The following is a 21859-nucleotide window of genomic DNA, read 5'->3' as shown; positions in this document are numbered from 1 at the left end:
CTTTCCGTGTGACCTACATACAAACCAGATTGACTAGATGTCTGTTTGAATTTGCAGGAGGCTGTTTGAGCCTTCAGGTTCAGGTCCAGGTGGAGGGGAAGGTGTTTTTCTGATGTATGAGTTTGTCCTCATACAGGGGGAAGCCTGAGAATATTCTGTGTATTGCGATAGTAAAGGTTCTGTTTCTCTTCAGATGCAGCCAGAAGCCTCGGTTCATGTGTTGTTGTTGTTGTTGTTTTCCACCCAGAAAGAGTTTGACTGCAGGCTTTGAAAGCTCAGTCATGTAAGAGCGTCTGGATGATGAAACTAGACTTTACAAAACGAATCACGAGGCCCACGGTATACTGTATAACCTGACTCGTAAAGGAGGCATGATTGGGATGGGAAATTACCTGGCAGCTGATTGGACGAACCATCTGTCAATCAAACTCTTGCTGGAGTCAATCAGGAGAAGAGAGAAGAGCCTTTAGTGTGAAAACTCTCAAACTGATGCTACTGCAGCATCTTAGCTAACCTCTTCAGGAGCCGCCATTGTTGTTTTGACGAGCTGCCAGTAGCTCCTCACAGGACGCTGATTGGTCAGATGACTTATAGCAGAAACACTAACGGGATTTGGATCTTTTTATTCATCTTGCTTCCTTTTTAGCCATTTTGCATCTATGAGGAGTAATTTTGCATTAATTCTTCTGTAATTTTTTAAAGTTTTTTTGCATCAATTTGAGTCAGTTTCCATTAATTTTAGTCATTAATTGTCATTTTGCATTCTTTTTAGTCATGCCATATAGATTTTTAGTCACTTTGCATCCATTTTTGTCATTTTGCATCCCTTTTTAGTAATTTTACGCCCTTATCAGTCATTTTGCGTCTCTTTGTAGCCATATTATGTACCTTTTAGTCATAATGCATCCATTTTTAGTTATTTTGTGTCCATTTTTTTGTAATTTTAGTCATTTTACATCCTATTTAGTCATGGCACATCTATTTTTAGTAATTTTTCGTCCCTTCATAGTTGTTTTGAATCTGTTTGTTAAGTAATTTATTTTTCTTTTTTACGTCATTTTTTTCGGATGTTTAGTCATTTTTATTTTTATTCATAATGCGTCCATCTGTAGCCCACTTTACGTCTCAGGACCTCAGACCTTTACAGTTAAAGTTTCCAAATGTCTTTGGTCAATACCTTACAGTTTGTTACACATTACTTGGAGCCTGACAAGATGGATTTCAGCGTGATCTTGTGGTATTGTTATCCAGAATCAGAATCAGACACATGCATGTCAGAGGAGAGCTAATTTTCCTTTCATTTCTAACAGACAAAGCATTAAATCCTCACATCTGAGAAACTGGACCCACTGTAGTCAAATGTTTGGCTTTTTTGCTTTATGATTATTTGTTTACACAACGGTCTGTCAATCAACAAAAGCTCATAAAAACTGCAAACTGATAAATGATAATAATAATAATAATAATAATAATAATGATGATGTTATTATAAAACATGCATTTTTCTAATCTAAATGACAGGTAATCATAAATGTCTCAGATTGTCAAAGGTAGCACAGCTGACAGACCATCAGAGCGATTCACACGAACATCACTCTCACGCAGAAGTGTGACTTCTTCACATTTAAAGTGATAATCTGTGACATTTTCATGCTCATCACTGAGTCATCTTGAAAGCTTTAACATTTACTGCTCAAAAACACCTGGTGGTTCAGCGGTTCCTCTATGGGGAAATGTGCTGGTGCAATTTCTTTATATGACTGTTGGGTTTTACACAAACTAAAATATACCAAAACCAGGTTATTTTCAGACACAGCAAGCTCAAGATGTACCTTAAGATAATATTCTTATTTGTACAAAACAATGAATGATAGTACATATTATAAACTAGAAGGGCACCACAGGGGTTCTATCCCACAATGTAAAGAAAAGTGAAAAGAAATCTGTGTTTCTGCACCAAAATGTAATGCTACACCCTTCCACCAAGCTTCATGCAAAACAAACCCTGCTGACAAACAGAACGTCACAATCAGTGATCAGTCATCCATTTGATCCTTTTTTAGTCCTTTTGCATACCTTTTTAACCATTTTGTGTCCTTTTTAAGCAATTTGAAAACATTTTTAGTCCTTTTGCACCCAATTTAGTCATGTTGACTCTATTTCGGATCATTTTTTGGTCCTTTTATAGAAATTTTGCATTTATTATGCGTCCCTTTTTGTCATGTTACATCTGTTTTTAGTCATTTTGCGTTCATGTTTGCCCCTTACGTCTGTTTTAGTCATGATGTATCTATTTATAGTAATTTACGTTCTAAATAGGTTATTCTGTTTATTTTTAATCACTTTGAATCTTTTTTTGTCATTTTGAATCCCTTCGTAGTTTTTTTTAATCTATTTTTAGTTAAAAAAAATTCAATTTTTAATCATTTGCATCTATTTTTATTCATATTGCATCCATCTATAGCCCGTTTTATGTCTCAGGACCTCAGACCTTACCGTTGGGTAAGTCTTTTTCTAAAAGTCATAAACACAAGACAATGACATTTCCATGTTCTTCCCATGTAAAAATGTAAAGCAACAAAAAGACTTTTATGAACTATATCAAATATATTTAAGGGAAGCAGCAGGCACTTTTATAGACTTAGCTTCTTTTCATTTATTCTGGAAAATGAATGTCTTTTAAACAAATGTTAAGAACTCTGTATCAGATTGCATTGAACCACACCTTATTGTTATTTATTAAAATATATTGTTCTCTCAATTGCATCGTAGCTCATGTAGATACATATCAGATTGTGTAATAGGAGAGAGAGACACTCCTGACTAGTAAAGCATGATAAAGGGCTGCAGGGTACCTTCTTAACAGGTTGTATTCACAGTAAATTAAATTAAATGGGAATATAAAGCAAGCAAGGACAGGTGGTTTCTGTGTCTGTGACTGACTTTCTAAACAAGATCCATCAAAGATTCAAAAATGCTCAGTAGAAACGGCGCTGCTGGAGGATTTTTTATTATCCCTGATCCCAGCAGATATATCCACAAAAGAAAACAATCCTCAGATGCAGGTTGGTAACCTCCCAGAGCGTCTGCATCCACCTTTACCAGCAGCAGAGCTGATTCATACATCAGCCTCAGAAGCAGCAGCCAGCCTGCTTCATCTTTAATGGGCTCACACAGACAGTCTGGCACTAGAGGAGCAAAAAACGCAACCGGTCCTTCGGTCTTGATTAAATCGCTGCAGCATAATGAAGCAGAAGAGAGTCAAGACGGCAACTCGGTGAAGGCCTCTGTGTACCTGCTGCATTTCATTTGGCATGGTTTCTTTTGTGTGTGTGTGTGTGTGTGTGTGTGTGTGTGTGTGTGTGTGTGTGTGTGTGTGTGTCTGGCTGTATGCGGCTGTGTGGCAAGTCTGAGCGCTTGAGCCTGTGCCGTTACAGAGCAAGAGAGGAAAAGCAAAACACACCACTGCGGTCGTGACATTAACAGCTGAGTGTCGCTGAGCTGTTGGGCAATACCTCCAGAAGACGGAAAGACAAGAAAACAGCTGCTGACAGTTACATCTGTTCCCCGGTGAGGGGAGGGAGGCAGGAGGGGGGGAGGAAAGACGAGAAGAGGAAGAGGGAGTGAAGGAAACGAGGGGGTTTGTTGGTGGCTGGGAAGAAGAAGAAGAGGAGGAGGAAGGAGGTGGATGTGGATGTGGAGGGGTTCCTCTTTTTTTTTTCTTACTCAGACGGATTCCTCGCAGCCTTCGGTGAGAGCAGCCTAATTGGAGTTCCTTCTTGATTTTTCTTTTCTTGTTATTTTTAAATTTTTGTATGTTTTGTCGCGAGCGGCAGCAGCGCGGTGCCTTCAGTGTGCAGCAGCATGGAAACCAAGTCCCTGTTCAGCCTGCACAGAGCCCTCGCTCAGCCCGTCAGGATGTGCATGTTCGATTTCCCCATCACCATCCTGGAAGACCTGGTGAGAGTGTGTGTGTATGTGTGGGTGTGTGTGTGTGTGAGGACCATCACAAAAAAGAGCAATAAAATCTCTAATTTCAAAGAATTTTAGCAGAAAACACACCAAATATTATACTATATAATTAAAATACATACTGGCGTAATATCCATTTATTTGTAGAAAGACCCCGTACTCATGCGTGTGTGTGTTTGTCCATTGCCGCAGTGTTTCACGTGTGTTTGTAGATCTTAATGTCCGTGTGTACATGTCAGTGTGTTTGTGCAGGCCTGCAGCTGTGTCTGAGTGCACGTGTTCAAATGTAAATGGATACTGTGTGAGTGTTTTCTACGTGCGTCAGTGACATATATTTGTGTGTGATGTATTATTAGCATGGTTTAAGAGTGTTGTGGATGTACAGGATGATGGTTTTCTGATCTGGAATTAGGGCTCATAAACAAAAGTCACATGACTCACTTGTCGTGCCTTGTAGTTTAATGAGACCTCTCAGCCCTGCAGGGTAGAGATTTAACCCCAATTTAGAGACGTGAGGATTAACCGATTTTGCCATATCAGCAGTTTTCGTAACCGTAAGAATTGAGGAAACTGCGATATTTAAAATGTCCTGATTCCTGCTTTGTTTTCCTGTGAAAACCAATCTCACGACTCCTATGCTGGTTTGTTGAGCTGTCAAAATCTCAGAGGGAACTGATATTCAGCCTTATATCCACCAAAAAATCTCATTAAATGTCCAACGTGGAGCATTTATTAAGTGTCCGAAATGAGCAGGGAGTTGTTGGAGAAGATGGATCTCCCTTTATCAAAGCCTGGTGCAAAGGGTCCAACACTGTGAATCTGTTCCATAGTGTTGGAGAGAATCCTCCAGCCCTTTCTGCTCAAGTCTGTGTGAAAAAGTGAACTAGAGAATGTAACGTTACTAAGCTGGGCCAAACTAGTTTAAACTGAGCTGGAGGAACGAACCAGTTTAAATTGGACTGGAGGAGTTCACAACGTCTTCCTGTTTCCTGTCTACATCTGCTGGGACATGCAGTAGTTACCTGGATGTAACTCAAGTTCTATGAGGACCTGCTCAACCCTCACCTCGTCATGACTTTCACTTTGATGTGTTCACCTGGATCCATGTGGTTTTCTACCAAAGAGAGGAACTAATTGATCTTGGTGTGAATGCAGCTTTCAGTCAGCTGTTTTTATTTATCTGTGTGTGTGTGTGTGTGTGTGTGAGTGTGTGATGCCAAACCCTACAACTGTCTCCCTGCAGAGGAGGGTGTGTGCCCGTTTGATATTTTGACATGTTTGGTCATGTCTGGGATTATCCCACAGCGCCTAATGAATATGTTCCCATGTCAGCTTGTTAAAAAATCCTCAATCTGTAAACAGCTGACAGAACTGAAGCTGGTTGTTGGTGAAGCAGATCATTTTTACAGCCTCATTGTTTACAGCCTTGTTGCAGTTTTAGATTGTTAATTCTTCTGTATTGGTGTCCCCACTGAGCAGTTTTACGTATATATCCATATCCAAGGTAATGTATTCTTTTGAAGGAGTGTAGTATCCCTCCTTATTCCTAAAGTCTTAAAAGTGATTATGCATAAAACGGTAGCTACTTAAGAACGGCCTTAGAAATGAATGAAAGATGGTGTTGTTCCCTTCGAGTGGTGAGTGAAGGCCGACCCCCTCCTCCCAGAGGATATAACGACGGCTTCTAAAACTGTCGCCTGTAATAAATCTGAGAGAACGATGATACGCAGCATCAAGGGCCTAACTGACAATGGCTTATAGGTTTCGGACCGAGATGGAACTCCACTTTTTGACGTGCAGGTGTTAGACTGGGCCGTCTGCCAAGAACAAATCCTTATTTTACATGTCTGTGGTGCTACGGTTGGGTTATATAGCTCCGTATTCAGCTTTTAAATACAGAAAATGGCAGGTTTTTTCCAATTAAAATATATAACTTGTAATAGTTTATAATACAATATAAAGACAAAAGTGTACTCTGTACTCCTCATGTTTCCTCCAACTTTGTGTAATGTTTGGGTTTCTACATTTTTTGTCCATGTAGTCTTTTATAATGTAGTATTTCCTTCTTTAGAAAATCCATGTGGGGGCGGCCTCATATAGTCTCAGTTCTTAGCGGCGGCTTGGGTTTGGATCCGCCCTGCTGTGGCCCTTTACTCTCTCTCATGAGCTGGTAAAAAAAAATAATAAAAGGCCTAAAAACTGCATTCATGTGCAGTTACACAGGTACATGTTGATGTAAACACAGGCGTTCTGCACAGGCGTCAATAATTAGCCTTCGACAGACTGTTTTAGACGGAGTATAGCTGCACTTTTTTCACTTTTTTTCACAGTGAGAAATCAGCAATGAAGGCTTCTAAACCAAAATGACACAATCAAACATTTCCAGCAAGAATACGATCGGAAATTAGGTAGAAATTTACAACATCAGCAATCAAGATGCAGCTTTCCCTTACGTTAGCATGTAGCTACATGCAACTTAGTTAGCAGTGTGAAGTAATGTTTAAGCAGCACTTTCTACTGTCAAAAAACTCCAATAAAGGCTTCTAAATAAAAAAGATTACACCATCAATCAAACATTTTCCAGCGGAAATGGGAAGAAATTAACAACATTGCCAAACAAGCTTATCTTTCCCTGATGTTAGCAGGTAGCTACATATAGCTTAGCAGGAAGTGGATGGACTATGGATTAACGTTATAGCAGCACTTTCTACCGTCACAAAAACACCAATATAGACTGCTAAGCCAAAAACTACACAATCAAACAAGTTCTATCAGGAATAAGATTTTAAATCAGGGAGAAATTAACAACATCAACCAAGATTATAGCTTTCCCTGATGTTAGCATGTAGCTAGCTACGTGTAGCAGTGTCGTAAAACCGTCTGCTGTTGTAATTAAAACACATTCCGGCACGATCTTGTTGGATTGTGTAGTGTTTGGTTTAAATTGTATTTTCTGACATTTTCTCACATTCCGTAACTGCCTGTTGAAGCTGGGTATTGATGCAGTAGTAGCAGTATGACGTCCCAGACTTCCCTCTTCTTATTTTTGGCGGCAAAACAACAAAAAAAAATCACTGCTCTAAGACGACCCACGACTCATTTTCACGCTTGTTGCTCTTCCAGTCAAACATTGTAAGTCAGTTGTTTAATTTGCTTGGTCCATTGCTCGCTTCCAGCCAATCCCTGGAGGTTCGTTTGTAGAGACCGCCCTTTCTTTGCGAACTCAGCCTGAACAACTGTTTTGAACGAGCCGTGTGTGAAAACTGAAACAGAACTCTGTGAACGCAGGTCCGTCTCCACCTGTGGAAAAACTGAGGGTGTATATTCACTGCTGAGTTCTAACTCGCCGCAGAGCCAAGAACATCCCGATCTAACAGCCAAAATCACGTCCTGTTGTTTCCAGTCTGTGTGATTAGCTTGTTGTTCAGGTTTAGAGCACCTGAGGTTACGTCGTTGCATGAAATGTGCTCTCAGAATAATATTTAATCACATCTGATACTCTGCTGTGTGGTCAGCGTGGGAGGCTTTTCCCTCTCTCTCTCACACTCTCTCGCTGTCTCTCGGCTGATCGTGTTTCATGTGGCCTGGATTCTTCCTCTGGGGTCAAACCGATTCGCTCGCTCTCCCCCTGCAGCGAGCCCCGGTCGTGTGGTGTGATACGATTTGGATTTGAAACATAGTCGTGTAGTCAGGAAAGATTGGTTTTATATTAAAGGCTGTGAAAACTTTAGTGTAAAGCGCTCTGTGGCTGTGGAGGAGCTTTGTGGAGTCTGATGAAATCACGGTGAAGTCATCTGGGTTATCTCAGCCTGGAGAGCACACATTTATAACACGCAGTCTGTGTTACAAAGAGCCTGTGTGTGGGCTGGGTATTGTCTCAGAAATTACCATACCAGTACCCTTAAAGGGATACAGATGAGTCTGGCGATATGGGACTTTTGATAGCAACTTTAGAGGGGAAATTTCACTTTTATTCAGACGATACAGTGAATTTTTAAGCTGGAATTGTGCAAATATGTGCTTTCCCAAACAAATAACTTAATAAAAGGTTGTTGAATATTATTATACATTACATATATATATATATAATATATATATATATTGCATTACAGTATTGTCAACCAATTCTAGAAATGAACACAGAGAATAAAGATTAATTAACAGTGAAATAGAAAACTAAATACAGATCAGTACTGTATGTTCAAACGACGTCATGACACCATTTCTAAATCACCCAAAGCATCATTTCCTGCATTATATGTTCTGTAAATAAGTGAATTTTCATATCCATATTCACATATCTGTGGATAGCAATATGTTTGCGGTAGTCGATATATATCGGAGTGGCCATATAACAGAGTACTTCATTTGATACCCATCATGTGCAACAGAGGCATTCAGATGCATGCAATGCCTCCATCCAAATGATTTATTTAGTGTGCAAATTAGTAAAATATGTAACTAATTTACCTAATTTGTCTGACGTTTAAACAAAGTTAAAACTTAAAAACTAACTCGTCTAAGGCTCCGTTCACACTGCAGTTCCAAGTGACCTGAATCTGGTTTTTTTTCGCTCATATGTGACCCATATCTGGTTCTCTTTTGACAGTGTGAACAGCACAAGCTCCATTGAATCTGACATTTTCAGAATCAGAATCAGGCCTCTTTTAAATGTGCTACAATGTCCTACAATACCGGTGCCGTTGCCATGTTCGCTTCCGTAAACACCGTTGTGGCGTGATGTCATCAATGATCAACTGCTCATGCAGGTCACTTCAGGAGTGTGAGCTTTTCACACAGCAATCTGTAGACGGGCCACATTCAAAGATGTAATGTGAACAGCCGAACAAAAAATCGGATTTGAGAAATAAATCTGAATTGTGCATTAAGACCTGCAGTGGGAACGGAGCCTAAAACTAGGGAAACACTCACTCACAATTGACTCTATAAGTTTAAACATTATCCAAAAATATTGCATGTATCATAAGAAATTGCATGTATCATAAGATAAGATATCACGAATAACGATTTCTAATGGTCCCGTCCCCTAGAAAGTTTTTTTTAGACCTTTTCCCCCCTTTGCCATTTCACAGTATGTGAAGGCTAAAGGCACTGCACACCCACACAGGGTTAGCAGCTATAAGTGTGATTCCATCCCCCTGAGTTGAAACAAGAAAAACACAAGGATTCAGGTGATTATACACTAGTTATAAATATTATATTCCATTCCAAAATAGATCCCTCTAAATCCTCCTTGCTGCTCCTTTAATGCCTCACTTTTATGAGTTTTTTAAATGAAATGTAGTTGTTATAACAATAGTTCTTGATGAAGCAGGTCTGAAGAACAAGCCAACAACAGCAGCCAACTGTTTCTCAGCTGCCAAGTGGTCGAGCTGTCAAACTGTCACTCAGCTGAACAGGAAATGAATGGAAGTCTGCAGACGTGTTGATAATAATGTTCTCCGTCAAGTGTTGGTATCTGATCAACAGCGTCAACATTGAGACCGTTTTTTTTTTTTTAAACAAACAAGTGGGGCATTTTATCGTAGAAACTGACGATTAAATCGGAGACATTTTTCACCATTACCCCCCTGTTGGTTTTTAACAGTATGCAGATTTTCTTCTTCCTCCTCAGGCAGTTAGTGTTCTGTGAGTTTGTACTCACTCTTGGTCCCTGATCTGATGCTGATCTGAGTCGTTGGACTTTGTTGAACATGCAACGGAGTCCAAAGGGGCTCTGGGAGGGAGGCGAAGTCTAGAAAGGGCAGGCAAGGGTCATAAAACGCAAGGCGGCCAGGATAAGTAGACTCAAGGCTGGAAAGCTACAGCTTGGATTGCACAATGGGCAGTCTGGCAGGGAACAATGGCTCAAGGGCAGGTATGAATACAGTGAGAACACACTGGAGACAACACATTAGCTGAGAGGACAGGATAGGACAGGGAGAAGATGTTGGCAACAGAGCAAAAAAGACTTCTTGACTCTTTTATCCTAGGCTCCCCACTGTTGTTTATCTTTTTCCTCGACTCAGGAAGCTAGTTAACGTCCTGAAATTGTTCAACTTTAGTAAAGGGGAGTTAACAGTCACATTTTCCAGCACATAGAGCCTAACTGTGAACCTGGAAATATTGTTTTTTGTTGCAAATGTGCAGTATAATGGGTCCCCAGCATCTAGAAACTGCCAGATAACTTGCATATATCTGTCAAATTGCATAGACAGTATAAAAATTAGTTTAACTATGCTGTGAAAACGGCCTGTTTAACATGGGGGTCAATGAGAAACTGCTCTATTATGAAACCTGCCCCTAGTGGACACTCAGAGAACTGACGTTATTGGCGTTTCCTTATTGGATGGACCAGGAATTCGCTGTGGTGGGGGCTTCACAACGAGACAAAACCCTTACAGTAGATCATTGCAGCGCTGTGAACTGACCCTTCTTGTCTGGACTCAAACTGGCTCATGGTGTCGCCTGAGACTCTGCTTGTCAAGTCTCCAACAACTGTTTTTTAGAACGTAAGATGCGTCAACTGATTCAGCAACCAGTCAGCTCAATCAGCTCGCAACCAAATCCACTGGTAAAGTCACTTACAAACTGTCAGCTGGGCGTAATCAACGTTTTGGCCGGAGGCTCAACGAGAGCGAGAGAGAGGGTCTGGTAAGCTAGAGAATAAATGAAGAGAGGGAGCGCTGTTAACGAGAAGAAAGTGGGAAAAAAATAAAATAAAATAAAATCCTCACAACTAGAAATGCAGCTGTAGCAAGTATCTCACTATATCTGTCCTCATTCGTATTTTATAATGCTACAAATTATATCCAGCTATGAAAAAAAGCCTGAAATGTCAGAGGTTAGAACAGATGTACAGCGGGTCGTTGATATGGGGATGATATGCTGCCTCATTGGTGTAAACTGGCAGGTTTCAGAATGTTGCACACCTGCACGTTGTAAGTTTCACCTGACCACCAACCATTTATACATCCCTATCGTTTATTTTCAATTTCCAAGGGCCGTGCAGAACGGTGCAGAGAAAATGCTTCTGCACGCAATTAGATGTACTCACAAACATTCACAGCAACGAAACGGGCGGGGGCGGTCACGCACTTTCTTAAATTACAGCTAAACAAAGACTAAAATGCAGTGGGTGCAGCGTTTTTTCTCTAGGCGGCCACACACGCTCCTCTCATCGGGAACAATTGAAAAAAGACACTTGTGCTCAGAAAACAATTCAGCTTTGATAGTTTTTGTAGCCCAGCTAATAAGTTGAATTGTTGTTATCCGATAGTTTTACATTATCTGTGCAGTTTGGTGGACAGTTTGTTGTTTTGTCACAAATAGTAGAACCATTCATTTGTGCAGGTTAGATAATAAATAATAAATAAACCCCCTTGGTGCCGACCGAAATATCTCTAAAGAAAACAAACAAACCAGTAAAGTGAATGAAATGTAAAAGGTGGAACTCGATTTGATAACAGATTCTAAACAACGTTGTGGATAAATCATTAAAAAAAACGGTAGAATAATTTTTCTGACATCATTTAACAAACAAAGAGAGAGAGAGGCTGGTTTATTTATTTCTCAGCCTGGGCGACGGTTGTCAGGTTGCCTCTCCCAGTTGGCTGCAGTTGACATGAGAAAGCATTTTTAAATGCCAGGACCTCTGAGGAGTACCTGAATGGCTCTTCTGGCTCATATGATGGCAGGCGATAAATCCTGAGGCTGTTAGAGGCGGATCAGAACAGCTTCACTGGGTGTGAAGGAGAAGCTTCTTCTTCTTGTCTCTTTCTGCAATCAGTCCTTCAAAAACAGGCAGGAAACACAGAATGTGAATCACTGATTGCATAAATCGCATGTTTGTGCAACACTTTTGACTTGTTCATAGCATCGTAGCATCAAATATTAACCGTAGATTCTTACCAGCCTGCTTAGTATCATTTGACAGACCACAAAGATTTGCACTAAAAGAGAAGGTGAACCTCAGACTTCTTATTACATTTAAGCAAAACAACAACAAAAAAATGTAAATTTACAAAATTAGATGCAAAACCACCACAAAAAGTTGCAAAATGACTAAAATAGATGCAAAACCACCACAAAAAGTTGCAAAATGACTAAAATAGATGCAAAACCACCACAAAAAGATGCAAAATGACTTAAAATAGATGCAAAACCACCACAAAAAGATGCAGAATGACTTAAAATAGATGCAAAACCACCACAGAAAGATGCAATGAGACGGACTCAACATGATTTAACTCCTCATAGTCATACAGCATTTGGCCCTGTGTTGACTCATATTAGGCATATGTAAACTTGTCAAAGTAGGAGTATTGGTTACACAACCTTCGAAAGGTGGAACATTTTAACAATGCATGTGCGTTATTGGTGCGCTCAGGTAGTTTAAAAAAAAAATCACTAAACCGCTGCTAAGGTAGGATTGGACAGTGGCTGTTCTGGGAGGAGCAAGAGGAAGCATAATAGAAAACAGAAGGGGGCCAAGACCGGAGCCTCTGGGACCTTTTAGAGGGCATGAGGTAGAGCCAACCACTGCTGATATCTCTGATCATTGGCCTCTAAGATGAAAGTACAGTAATTCCCCTCCTCAGTTAGTCGAGGAAGTCCCTTCATTGCCCCATCTTGAGCTTTCATTTTCTGTTTGACAACGTGTCTCAACACCACAGAGTTGCAGTTGTTCTTGTTGTTGTTTGGCACCATGACTAAGATGTTTCACTTCACCCTTTGACAGACGTGCACCGACCTGCCGAGCCTCTGGAAACCCATTTTCTCTTTTCCCAGCATAAGTTAATTTTTTCTAGTGTTGTTCCTGGCGTTGTTGACACAGCTGGTAAAGTAAATATGCATGAGCAGAGCGTCGGCGGGGGATCAGGCCAATCTGTGACGAGGGGAGTGGGAGCTCCGGAGGCTCGTTGATGTCTTTTTTTTTGCTCAGGGAACATTTTGGATCCCGAGAATTTTTTTGTCTGAGGGAAGTCGTGATGTTGTGCCTGAGCCGGTGGACCTGCGGAGTGCTGCTCAGGACAGGTTTCTGCTGGGACAGCGAGGATTATTACGGGACAGTCCGGAGAGCAGGCAGACAGGTTTGGTTCATGCTGTCTTTTTATTAGTCTCTCTACTCGGAGTTCAGTGTCTCTCTGAGGGACACGCTGATAAAGATTGAACTTGCGACTTTGCTGTCAGTAAAACTTTGTGTAACCAAAAGGTCGCCCTGCTCGTACTGGTGTGATCCGGGCCGCAGTTTCTTATTGATTGGACCATGTTGGGACACTCTTTCCTGGAAAAACAATGATGATGAAATGATCAGACATCTTATTTAGATTCTTTTGGTTGAGATGCACATCATGGAAACACAATGTTTGATTTTGGTTTATTTAGCGGTCGAGGTCGTCATCCTAGCCCTACATTAAACCGTCTTTCTATTTTCATTCAATTAATTTAATTTCCAACAGACACTCACACAAACAACACTGTTACATATAAATGCACTAATACTGCAACAGTATGCTGATCACTGTGTGTATTTTTATCTGCGCTCATTTCACATTTAAAAAAATAGGAACTTGAAGTTTTTTTAGACAGATTATTCTTAAATTGTCATGCAATGTTTCCTGACTTTGCAATGTAAAGAATATAGAAAAACATAGACACATACTAGACCTTTTCATATTGTTTTGCTTGATTGATTTCTTGAAATGTTTATTTTTCGAATATGTAAATAAATTAAAACTGAAAAAAAGAAAAAAACAAATGATCATATCATTGCATACAGACACAAAAAATAAAAAATACATTCACATATTCAAAAAGGTATAGTATAACGCAAGAAGAACTTTATTCACTCCCACCCCTTTTTCATAAGAAGTGGTATTTAATTATTTATAATATTTATAATTCTTATAATTAATAATAATAATATAATTATAATAACTTCAACTTACGTATCTTTAATTTATAACAAGATATAAAACAATTTCAGAATGTTTATCCTGCAAATGATTCTTTGCTCTTACATCAACTACAGCTACAACAAATATTATTTTATATTATGCTTTAATGATATTTATCGTCTTAAATAAGATTTCTTTTTAAAGATATTACTGATGTAGGTATAAAACAGTAATGAGCAGACTTCAGACTTTATTCTGACTGCTGACACTTGACTTACTTGTGATTCACACATTTACACACACACATACATAACGGTATAGGACAAGTGGGACCTTACTGCAGAACAAATATGTATGCTGGTGAACGGTGAGAGACAGACAAAGTCCCATTCTATTGTAACAAACACTGCTCACCCAGCCACGCTGGCCATTGCCTTCTTTGAACCTGAAGCCTCTGAGCCAAGTTTTTCTCTGTAGAGGGAGAACAGCTGACATAAAGTGTGGGTCTATAGGGCGACCATGAGCCAAATTTCTTCTGGAGGATTCATGAAATGTGTTGCTTATACCTTCGTCAAAGAGACAAAAACGACGATAAAGACACAAAATTAAAAATATACACAATGACAACATAAAAATGTAAAATACCAAAATCACCACAATAAGATGCAAAATGACTAAAAATAGATGCAAAACCACCACAAAAAGATGCAAAATTAATTAAAAAAATGCAAAACCACCACAAAAAGATGCAAAATTACTAAAAATAGATATGAAACCACCACAAAATGATAAAAATGATTATAATAGATGCAAAACCAGCACATAGAGATGCAAAATGACTAAAAATAGATGCAAAACCACCACAAAAAGATGCAAAATGTCTAAAAATAGATGCAAAACCACCACAAAAAGATACAAAATGACTAAAAATGGATGCAAAACCACCACAAAAAGATGCAAAATGACTAAAAATGGATGCAAAACCACAGCAAAAGGATGCAAAAATACTAAAATTAGATGCAAAACCACCACAAAAAGATGCAAAACCGCCACAAAAAGATGCAAAACTACCACAAAAAGAGGCAAAACCGCCACAAAAAGATGCAAAACCGCCACAAAAAGATGCAAAACTACCACAAAAAGAGGCAAAACCACCACAAAAAGATGCAAAACCGCCACAAAAAGATGCAAAACCACCACAAAAAGAGGCAAATTGAGAAAATGCAAAAAGTATGCAACATGATTTAACCCCTCATAGTCATAAAGCATTTGGCCCTGTGTTGACTCATATTAGGCGTATGTAAACTGGTCAAAGTATGAGCAATGGTAACACAGCCTTTGAGAGGGCCCCCTGCTGATATCTGTGATCATTGGGCCTTAGGAACAGCTGACATACAGTGTGGGTTTAGAGGGCGACCGTGAGACAAATTTCTCTTCTGGAGGATTCATGAAACATGTTGATGTACCTCCGTCCTCCCACTCAGTCAGTCACACCTGTCCGTCATGTGGATGAGCGAGCTCCTGGCTCCTTCACAGGTGCAGCAGGAGCAGACAGGAAATGCAGGACCAGGTCTGAACATTTAGCACCGCGGCTTTTCTTTTCCAGCTTGTTTCCCTCTCCAACTCTTTTTGTGGTATCTGCAGTTTATTTACCAGCAGCATACAAACATATATAAGAAGCATGTCTCAAGGCATTTTTGACACTGCAACAATGAATGGATTAGTTGTCAGATATTCAATTAATCGCCAACTGTTTTGATTATTGATTAATGGCTTTGGAGCATTTTTTTAAAAATTCCAAAATTCTCTGATTCCAGCTTCCTAAATGTGTATATTTTCTGGTTTGGAGGAGACAAGACACTTTGGGAAACACTTATCCACGTTTTTCAGCATTTTGGGACATTTGAGAGACCTAATTCATACCGTTTACTTTCTGTTTAAATCAGGTGTTTCAAATGTTCTCACTCCACTCAATGGTCGTTAAAAGTGACACTTAGTCTCATAGATATGAATTTGAAGTCTGTACACATGGTCAGGACCCCTTGGCATCACTTTTTAACGCTCAAACAAAACAAAACATTACTTGGTTTGGTTTAGGAAAAAGATCGTGGTTTAGGTTAAAATTCTGATGTTCATAGTGTTTGTTAGGAACGTTACATAATCCGGTCTTTAAATCGCGATGTGACGCCTTTTTTAATTGTCCTTTTACATCTATCAATTCAAATTTGTGTCACTGAAGAAATCTTCATTTATTTTAAGACATTTTGTATTTCTTTGTGGTGGTTTTGAGTCTATTTTTAGTCATTTTGCATCTTTTTGCTGTGGTTTTGCATCTATTTTAGTCATTTTGCATCTCTTTGTGGTGGTTTTTCAGCAACATTTTAGGATTCAGGGCCCCTGAGAAGTAAATGTTTCAAAGCTTGGGCCGTTGATGTATGTTTTCTTCGATGGAGCGCTTGGACTGGGAAATATATTTTGAAACGATGTTACAACACACTTAAAGACTAGATAATGTTAAGTTCAATCAATAAACACGTTTATTACGACATTACAGCGTGTTATTTAACCTTTGCATAATGCTAAATGGAGGGGGTTTAAATGAAACACTTTTTTCAATTAAGTAATTAATAATATATGGTGTCACTGTCACTGCACACCTCTGAAAACATTGTTGAGTGCATTTTTAAACAGAGGAAAACATGAAGCCTTACATCTAAAGGTTTGCACCCCAAAAACCACAGGAGGTCTTTTTCTTCATGAGCAGGCTTTTGTACGTCTTTGCTTTCAGTTTATCAGTTTATTCTCAATTTATTAGCCTGTTTCTCTCCTTTTTTCGTCCTCTTATGTAACTCTGTTCTCTGTCAAATGTCTGGCGCTCTCATTGGCTTTTATTCGCTGCAGATTTATTGTTTGTGGAGCACTTTGGGGGGGAAGTTGTGCGCCTGGCAGCAGCCCAGTGCAACCGCAGGCCTCCACTGCTGCCCGGTAAGCCTCCACCACTGGAGGGGGTGGAGGAGGAGGAGGAGTGCCTTGCTAAATGGCACCCTGACGGCAGTCCTCTTGCAGAACAAAGAACTTTTTTGGACTAAAATACCTCCCTGTGATTTTAGTTTGAACCTCGTCACGATGGAAATCCTTTTGCCTCGTCGAACCTCCTTGCGGGTGCGGTGGCCTTCTTTAAGTGCGCCGTTTCTATTTGTGTTTGCAGTGGGAGCGTGTGGTTTGTTGAGAGAGTGAGGAGGTAAAAGGGGGGGTCACATAGCGTCACTCTCCTCAGGGAACAGTAAAGCATGCCGGAGCTTCAGCCAGAGCCACAGCATCCTCTGGTATTGATTTCCAGCAGATGGAAGCAGAGCTTTAGTTAAATCACAGCACACTCAAATGTTGGCCGTGTCTCTGAGCTCTAGAGATCTCTGGGATTCAGCCAATATGCAGTTCTGTGAGATTGTTTATATACTGACGCTTCTTTGGAGTAAAAATGTGATTTTTAAGCACCCAAAATGCTAAAGAAAAAGTCAGTACTTAGTGTTTTATTTTCTTCTCGCCTGGATGCAAAATCCTCTGAAACAGCGTTTAGATCAGAGGTTTCAAACTGCAAAAACATATTATTATTATTATTATTATTATTATTATTATTATTATTATTATTGTTATTATTATTATTTAAGGGGAGGCGCTGCAAGTAAAAATGTCATGTGTTCATGCACTGATCAATTTTATTTCAGACTGGTGGAAAGAAAACATTCATTTTCCTAACTTTGTCTGTTTGTGTCTGTAGATTTCTGCTAAATTTAAAGTTAACATGAGATAATGACTCATTTGCATATTTACACATAACATTTCAGAAAACTTGTAATATAAAAAAAACTGTCTTAATGTCAGTAATCAACTGGGGAAGTTTCACGGCAACATTAGAGTTAAATATTTGACCTTGTTCAACTTTAAATATCTCATTTCCACACTAATGTCGGCAGAACAGCTTTCAGATGCGGGCACCTTTTAAATTAGGGTTTAAAGTGCCCAATTACATCGTCTCTGTGATTTAAAAAGCTTTATTATGGGATGTTTTTGTTAGGGTTCTTGTTACTGCTCCTAATTCCTTGTTGCTGTATAATTGTGTTGATTGTGTCTCTCTTAGTCTCAATTAAAATGCCTGATCATGCAAAGACTAAATTCAAATCAAATCAAAAGCAGACAAACACGGTTTTATGGAGGGGAACATTTGCATATTTTGTATTTTGTGGCATGAAAATGAACAGATGTGAAAATCTGTTGATATTTTGTTGAGTATTGGCATCAGTATTGATCTCACACACACGCACACACACCCACACACACACACACACACACACACACACACACACACACACACACACACACACACACACACACACACACAGCTGCAGATTACTAAGTTGTGATGTGATGGGGCCGTGGAGGTCAGATGTGTTTGTGGTCGCAGCGTTCAGCCTCAGCTGGTGAAGCCAATGTTTTCGTTACAGTTTTTTGGTCGATCTTTTTCACACCTGTTCTTCCTGTGTGTATTTTTTTTAATCTGCGCTCATTTCACATTTCAAAACAGGAACCTTTGCCCCAATATAGAAAAACATATAAAATAGACATTTTCATGTTGTTTTGATTGAGTGATGATATGTTTTTTTTGGCATATGTAAATAAACAGAAAAAAACACAATTAAAAAAATACAAATAAAATATACATATTTGACAAGGATTGGGAAGAGGTATTACTTTATTTAATCCCACCCCTTCTCCATAAATTGTAATATTTACTTATTTATAATAATAATAATTTATAATATATAAATCACCACTTATCTTTACTTGATAACAAAAGATCTATTTTCTCTAATATCAACTACAACACATATTATTTTATATTCAACTCAATATAAAAGAGAAAGAAACCTTCCAGACAGAGAATAACATGAATTAAAGTGCACATCAATCATGTGTAAAATATGTCTTTTGTAATTGCTCCTCCAGTGAAAAGGCTGAAATCATTGGAGTTTTTCAGCTGATAGATGAGTGTGACAGTTGTCCTGACAACCACCTGCAGGAGGCACTGTTGTCTTCAGTCAGGAGCAGGGGCTGATGGGTAATTCAGGGCTTTCTGCCATTTCAATGATGGACAGAATATTAATCTTTGTGTTTGACAGTTTGACTGCTTTTGGTGCCATTGGACTTGGACTCGTTTGTGGCTTTTGTTTTGCTGACTTTGGTTTTGCTGCTTCGCTCTGATTTATATTCTGCAAATTAATATATAAATATATATATATATAAATAAAATTTTAGACTTTGAGTCGATCAAAATGATATGTTTTAAAACGTCACCTTGCATTTGTCAATACTTTGTGACATTTTATACGAACAAAACAAACCAAATGACAAAAGAATTCATATATAATAATAATAATAATTGACAGATTAATCAATAATTAAGACAATCAGTAGTTGTAGCTCTACTCAGATCATTTAATTCAGTAAAATAGAATCTACACAAAGTACATGTAAAAGTCATTCAAATACTTAAGAAAGTTAGATTAATTTAAGGTACAACAACAACAGTATAATAATAATAATAATAAGGACTTCCGAAATGTAAAAATAAAATGTAACAATATAAGATAAAAACTAATAATAAAATAGATCAAATCAACCGTTGAATTTAATTTTTTTTTAAAATAAAAACAAATACAAAATTAAATTAGTTCATGAAATAATAAGAAAAAATAAATACATAAAGCCTGTTACAACATTGACACGTCTGAAAATGAATGCTAGAATGAATACAATGGCCCTTATAGTGTAACATACTTTATATTATGTATTGCATTTAATCTTATTATCTATTAATGCATTTTGGAGCAAAAATGAATCCTCCCTGGGGTTATTAAAGTATTTCTGATTCTGATTAACATGCACACAGTGAAGTGTTTGCTTTGTATTTTACTGATGAAATGTGTGAAAAAGAAAACATTAAAGTACAAGTAGCTTTAAAGGAATATAAGGTGTTCTATAAGGTTAATATAAGGTTCTTTTCCCAGCAGACAGCAGGGACAGTGAAGTGCACATCAGTGTGTTTTCTCTTGCCTGCTGCCATAGTGAGCAGAAACATGACGTAACACTGCCTTCAGGGACACCTCGTACATTTGCACTTCACGGTATACACAGTGTAAATGTTCACGTATACGGTCCTTGTTAGAAAACAGAAAAAAAGGACTTTGTGACAAAAATAGTTGTTTAATATATTTTGCTTTAAGGAACTTGTTTTATGTTGATGGATGAAATAATATTCTGATATTATTCTAATATTCGTATAAGTGTGTAATAGCAGAATTCATTCTATAAATGCTTAATAAATTTCCTTTTTTAGTTGATAAAATTGAAAAGAAATAAATATGTAAATTAAACTAATTGAAAGGGTGATTATGATATTTTTGAGATTAATCTTCACATGTTCATCTCTATACAAACACCACAGAGCATTAGAAATACAGCAAAAAAAGTGCAAAACAAACATTTAAATACACTGTTCGTTCTTAGGTAAATCTAGATGTTTGAATATTAGTAATCAGTCAGTTTCTCTAAATATAATATTTCTGCTAAAATGTTTTTGAGATCCAGCTGAAATCAGTCCAAAAGAACAGAATAAAATGATTACAATAATAATAATAATAATATCAATAATAATAATAATAATGAGATAAATAAGATAATCCTTTATTAGTCCCACAGTGGGGATATTTACAGTGTTACAGCAGCAAAAGAAGATAGTACAAATAACAAAAGCATCAATAACAGATACAAAATATGAATATTACAGTATTTTTTTATTTAATTATTTTTGAGGGGATCAATTATACCTCTTCTTCTAATGCCACATATTTCCCATCATTATAATTATTTATGTATGGTTTATTTGGTAAGGACAGATACAGTTTACATCGACACATATCATAGTTAGTGTGCTTTTTTTTTTTTTAAATAGAATAGAATAGAATTACTTTAATGATCCCAGACTGGGAAATAATAATAAATAATAATAATGTATTTTTTATTACTTTTATCTTATTCATGTTATATATATATATATATATATATATATATATATATATATATATATATATATATATAATAATAATAAAAAAAGATGTATTTTTTATAATTAAATATATATGTAAATAATTAAAGGTGTGTATGTTTAATTAATTAATAATATGTTTATTTGAAAAAACCTTAATCCTCCGGGTTTCTGATATTTCCGACGGTCCTGAAGGCAGCAAGCCTGTGGGCGGGTCTTAGAAAACCCCCAGCGTGAGTCATGACTCCCCTGAACGCATCACGCAGCAGCGATGACCCTACACAGCGGCTGAACTGCAGACAGCAGACCCGACTCTCTGGTTAGAAACACGGATAAAAAAACTGTCAAAATGTCGGAACCGTTACCGTGACTACCACCCGGCGCTAGCGGGCATCCATGGTCTATTTCCCGGGGATGCAAACCAGCGTCCCGGGACAGCTGGTCGAGATGTTTGACTCGTCGTGGAGGGTGCGGAACATTTGGGACGGGGTGAGGCTGGAGGTGGTGGAGGACCCCAGCCCGGTGGTCCTGCACAGCCTCACGCACCTGGACCCGGACCTGCCGCTGATGGAGGTGAGGTCCCGGGGCGAGGGTGACGGAGAGGCGGGGATGAGGGAGAGAGAGGCCCGTTAACTGATGTGGTTTGTTGTGTTCTTTGCTTTTGGAGGATGTTCGGGATCTAGAGTGGTTTTGAGGGTCCAAAACAATATATATATAAAACAATATATACTATTGTATTTGTTGATAATATTTCGCTTTAATAATCTTAATCAGTGTAGTAACTAATAACTAAAATTACCAAATACATGTAGTGCAACATTGTGGAGTGAAAGAATAAAGTAGGTTAAACTGGAAATATTCGAGTAAAGTACAAGTACCTTAAATT

General features: G+C 38.3%; 1 protein-coding gene across 6 annotated transcripts in view; it reads left to right on the top strand.

The window, feature by feature from the left end:
• LOC310946130 (ral guanine nucleotide dissociation stimulator-like) overlaps positions 1-21859 on the top strand; it is a gene marked incomplete at its 5' end in the record, with an annotated part of 77365 nt that overhangs the window by 11675 nt on the left and 43831 nt on the right. For 2 of the 6 annotated variants that reach the window (XM_083912480.1, XM_083912478.1), the window contains one exon: positions 3747-3960. The exons of 1 other annotated variant lie outside the window; for it this stretch is intronic. In XM_083912480.1, the coding sequence (XP_083768606.1) occupies positions 3865-3960 (96 nt within the window). Of the gene's footprint in view, positions 1-3746; positions 3961-12832; positions 13065-21369; positions 21547-21859 lie in introns of those variants that run through there. 3 more of the 6 variants (XM_083912477.1, XM_083912475.1, XM_083912476.1) reach the window with 2 other exon arrangements.

This window comes from Echiichthys vipera, assembly GCF_963691815.1.
Source record: "Echiichthys vipera genome assembly, chromosome: 4".
Classification (NCBI taxonomy): domain Eukaryota; kingdom Metazoa; phylum Chordata; class Actinopteri; order Perciformes; family Trachinidae; genus Echiichthys; species Echiichthys vipera.
Note: the sequence above shows the minus strand (reverse complement) of the source record. Positions and strands in the feature narration are given on the sequence as shown.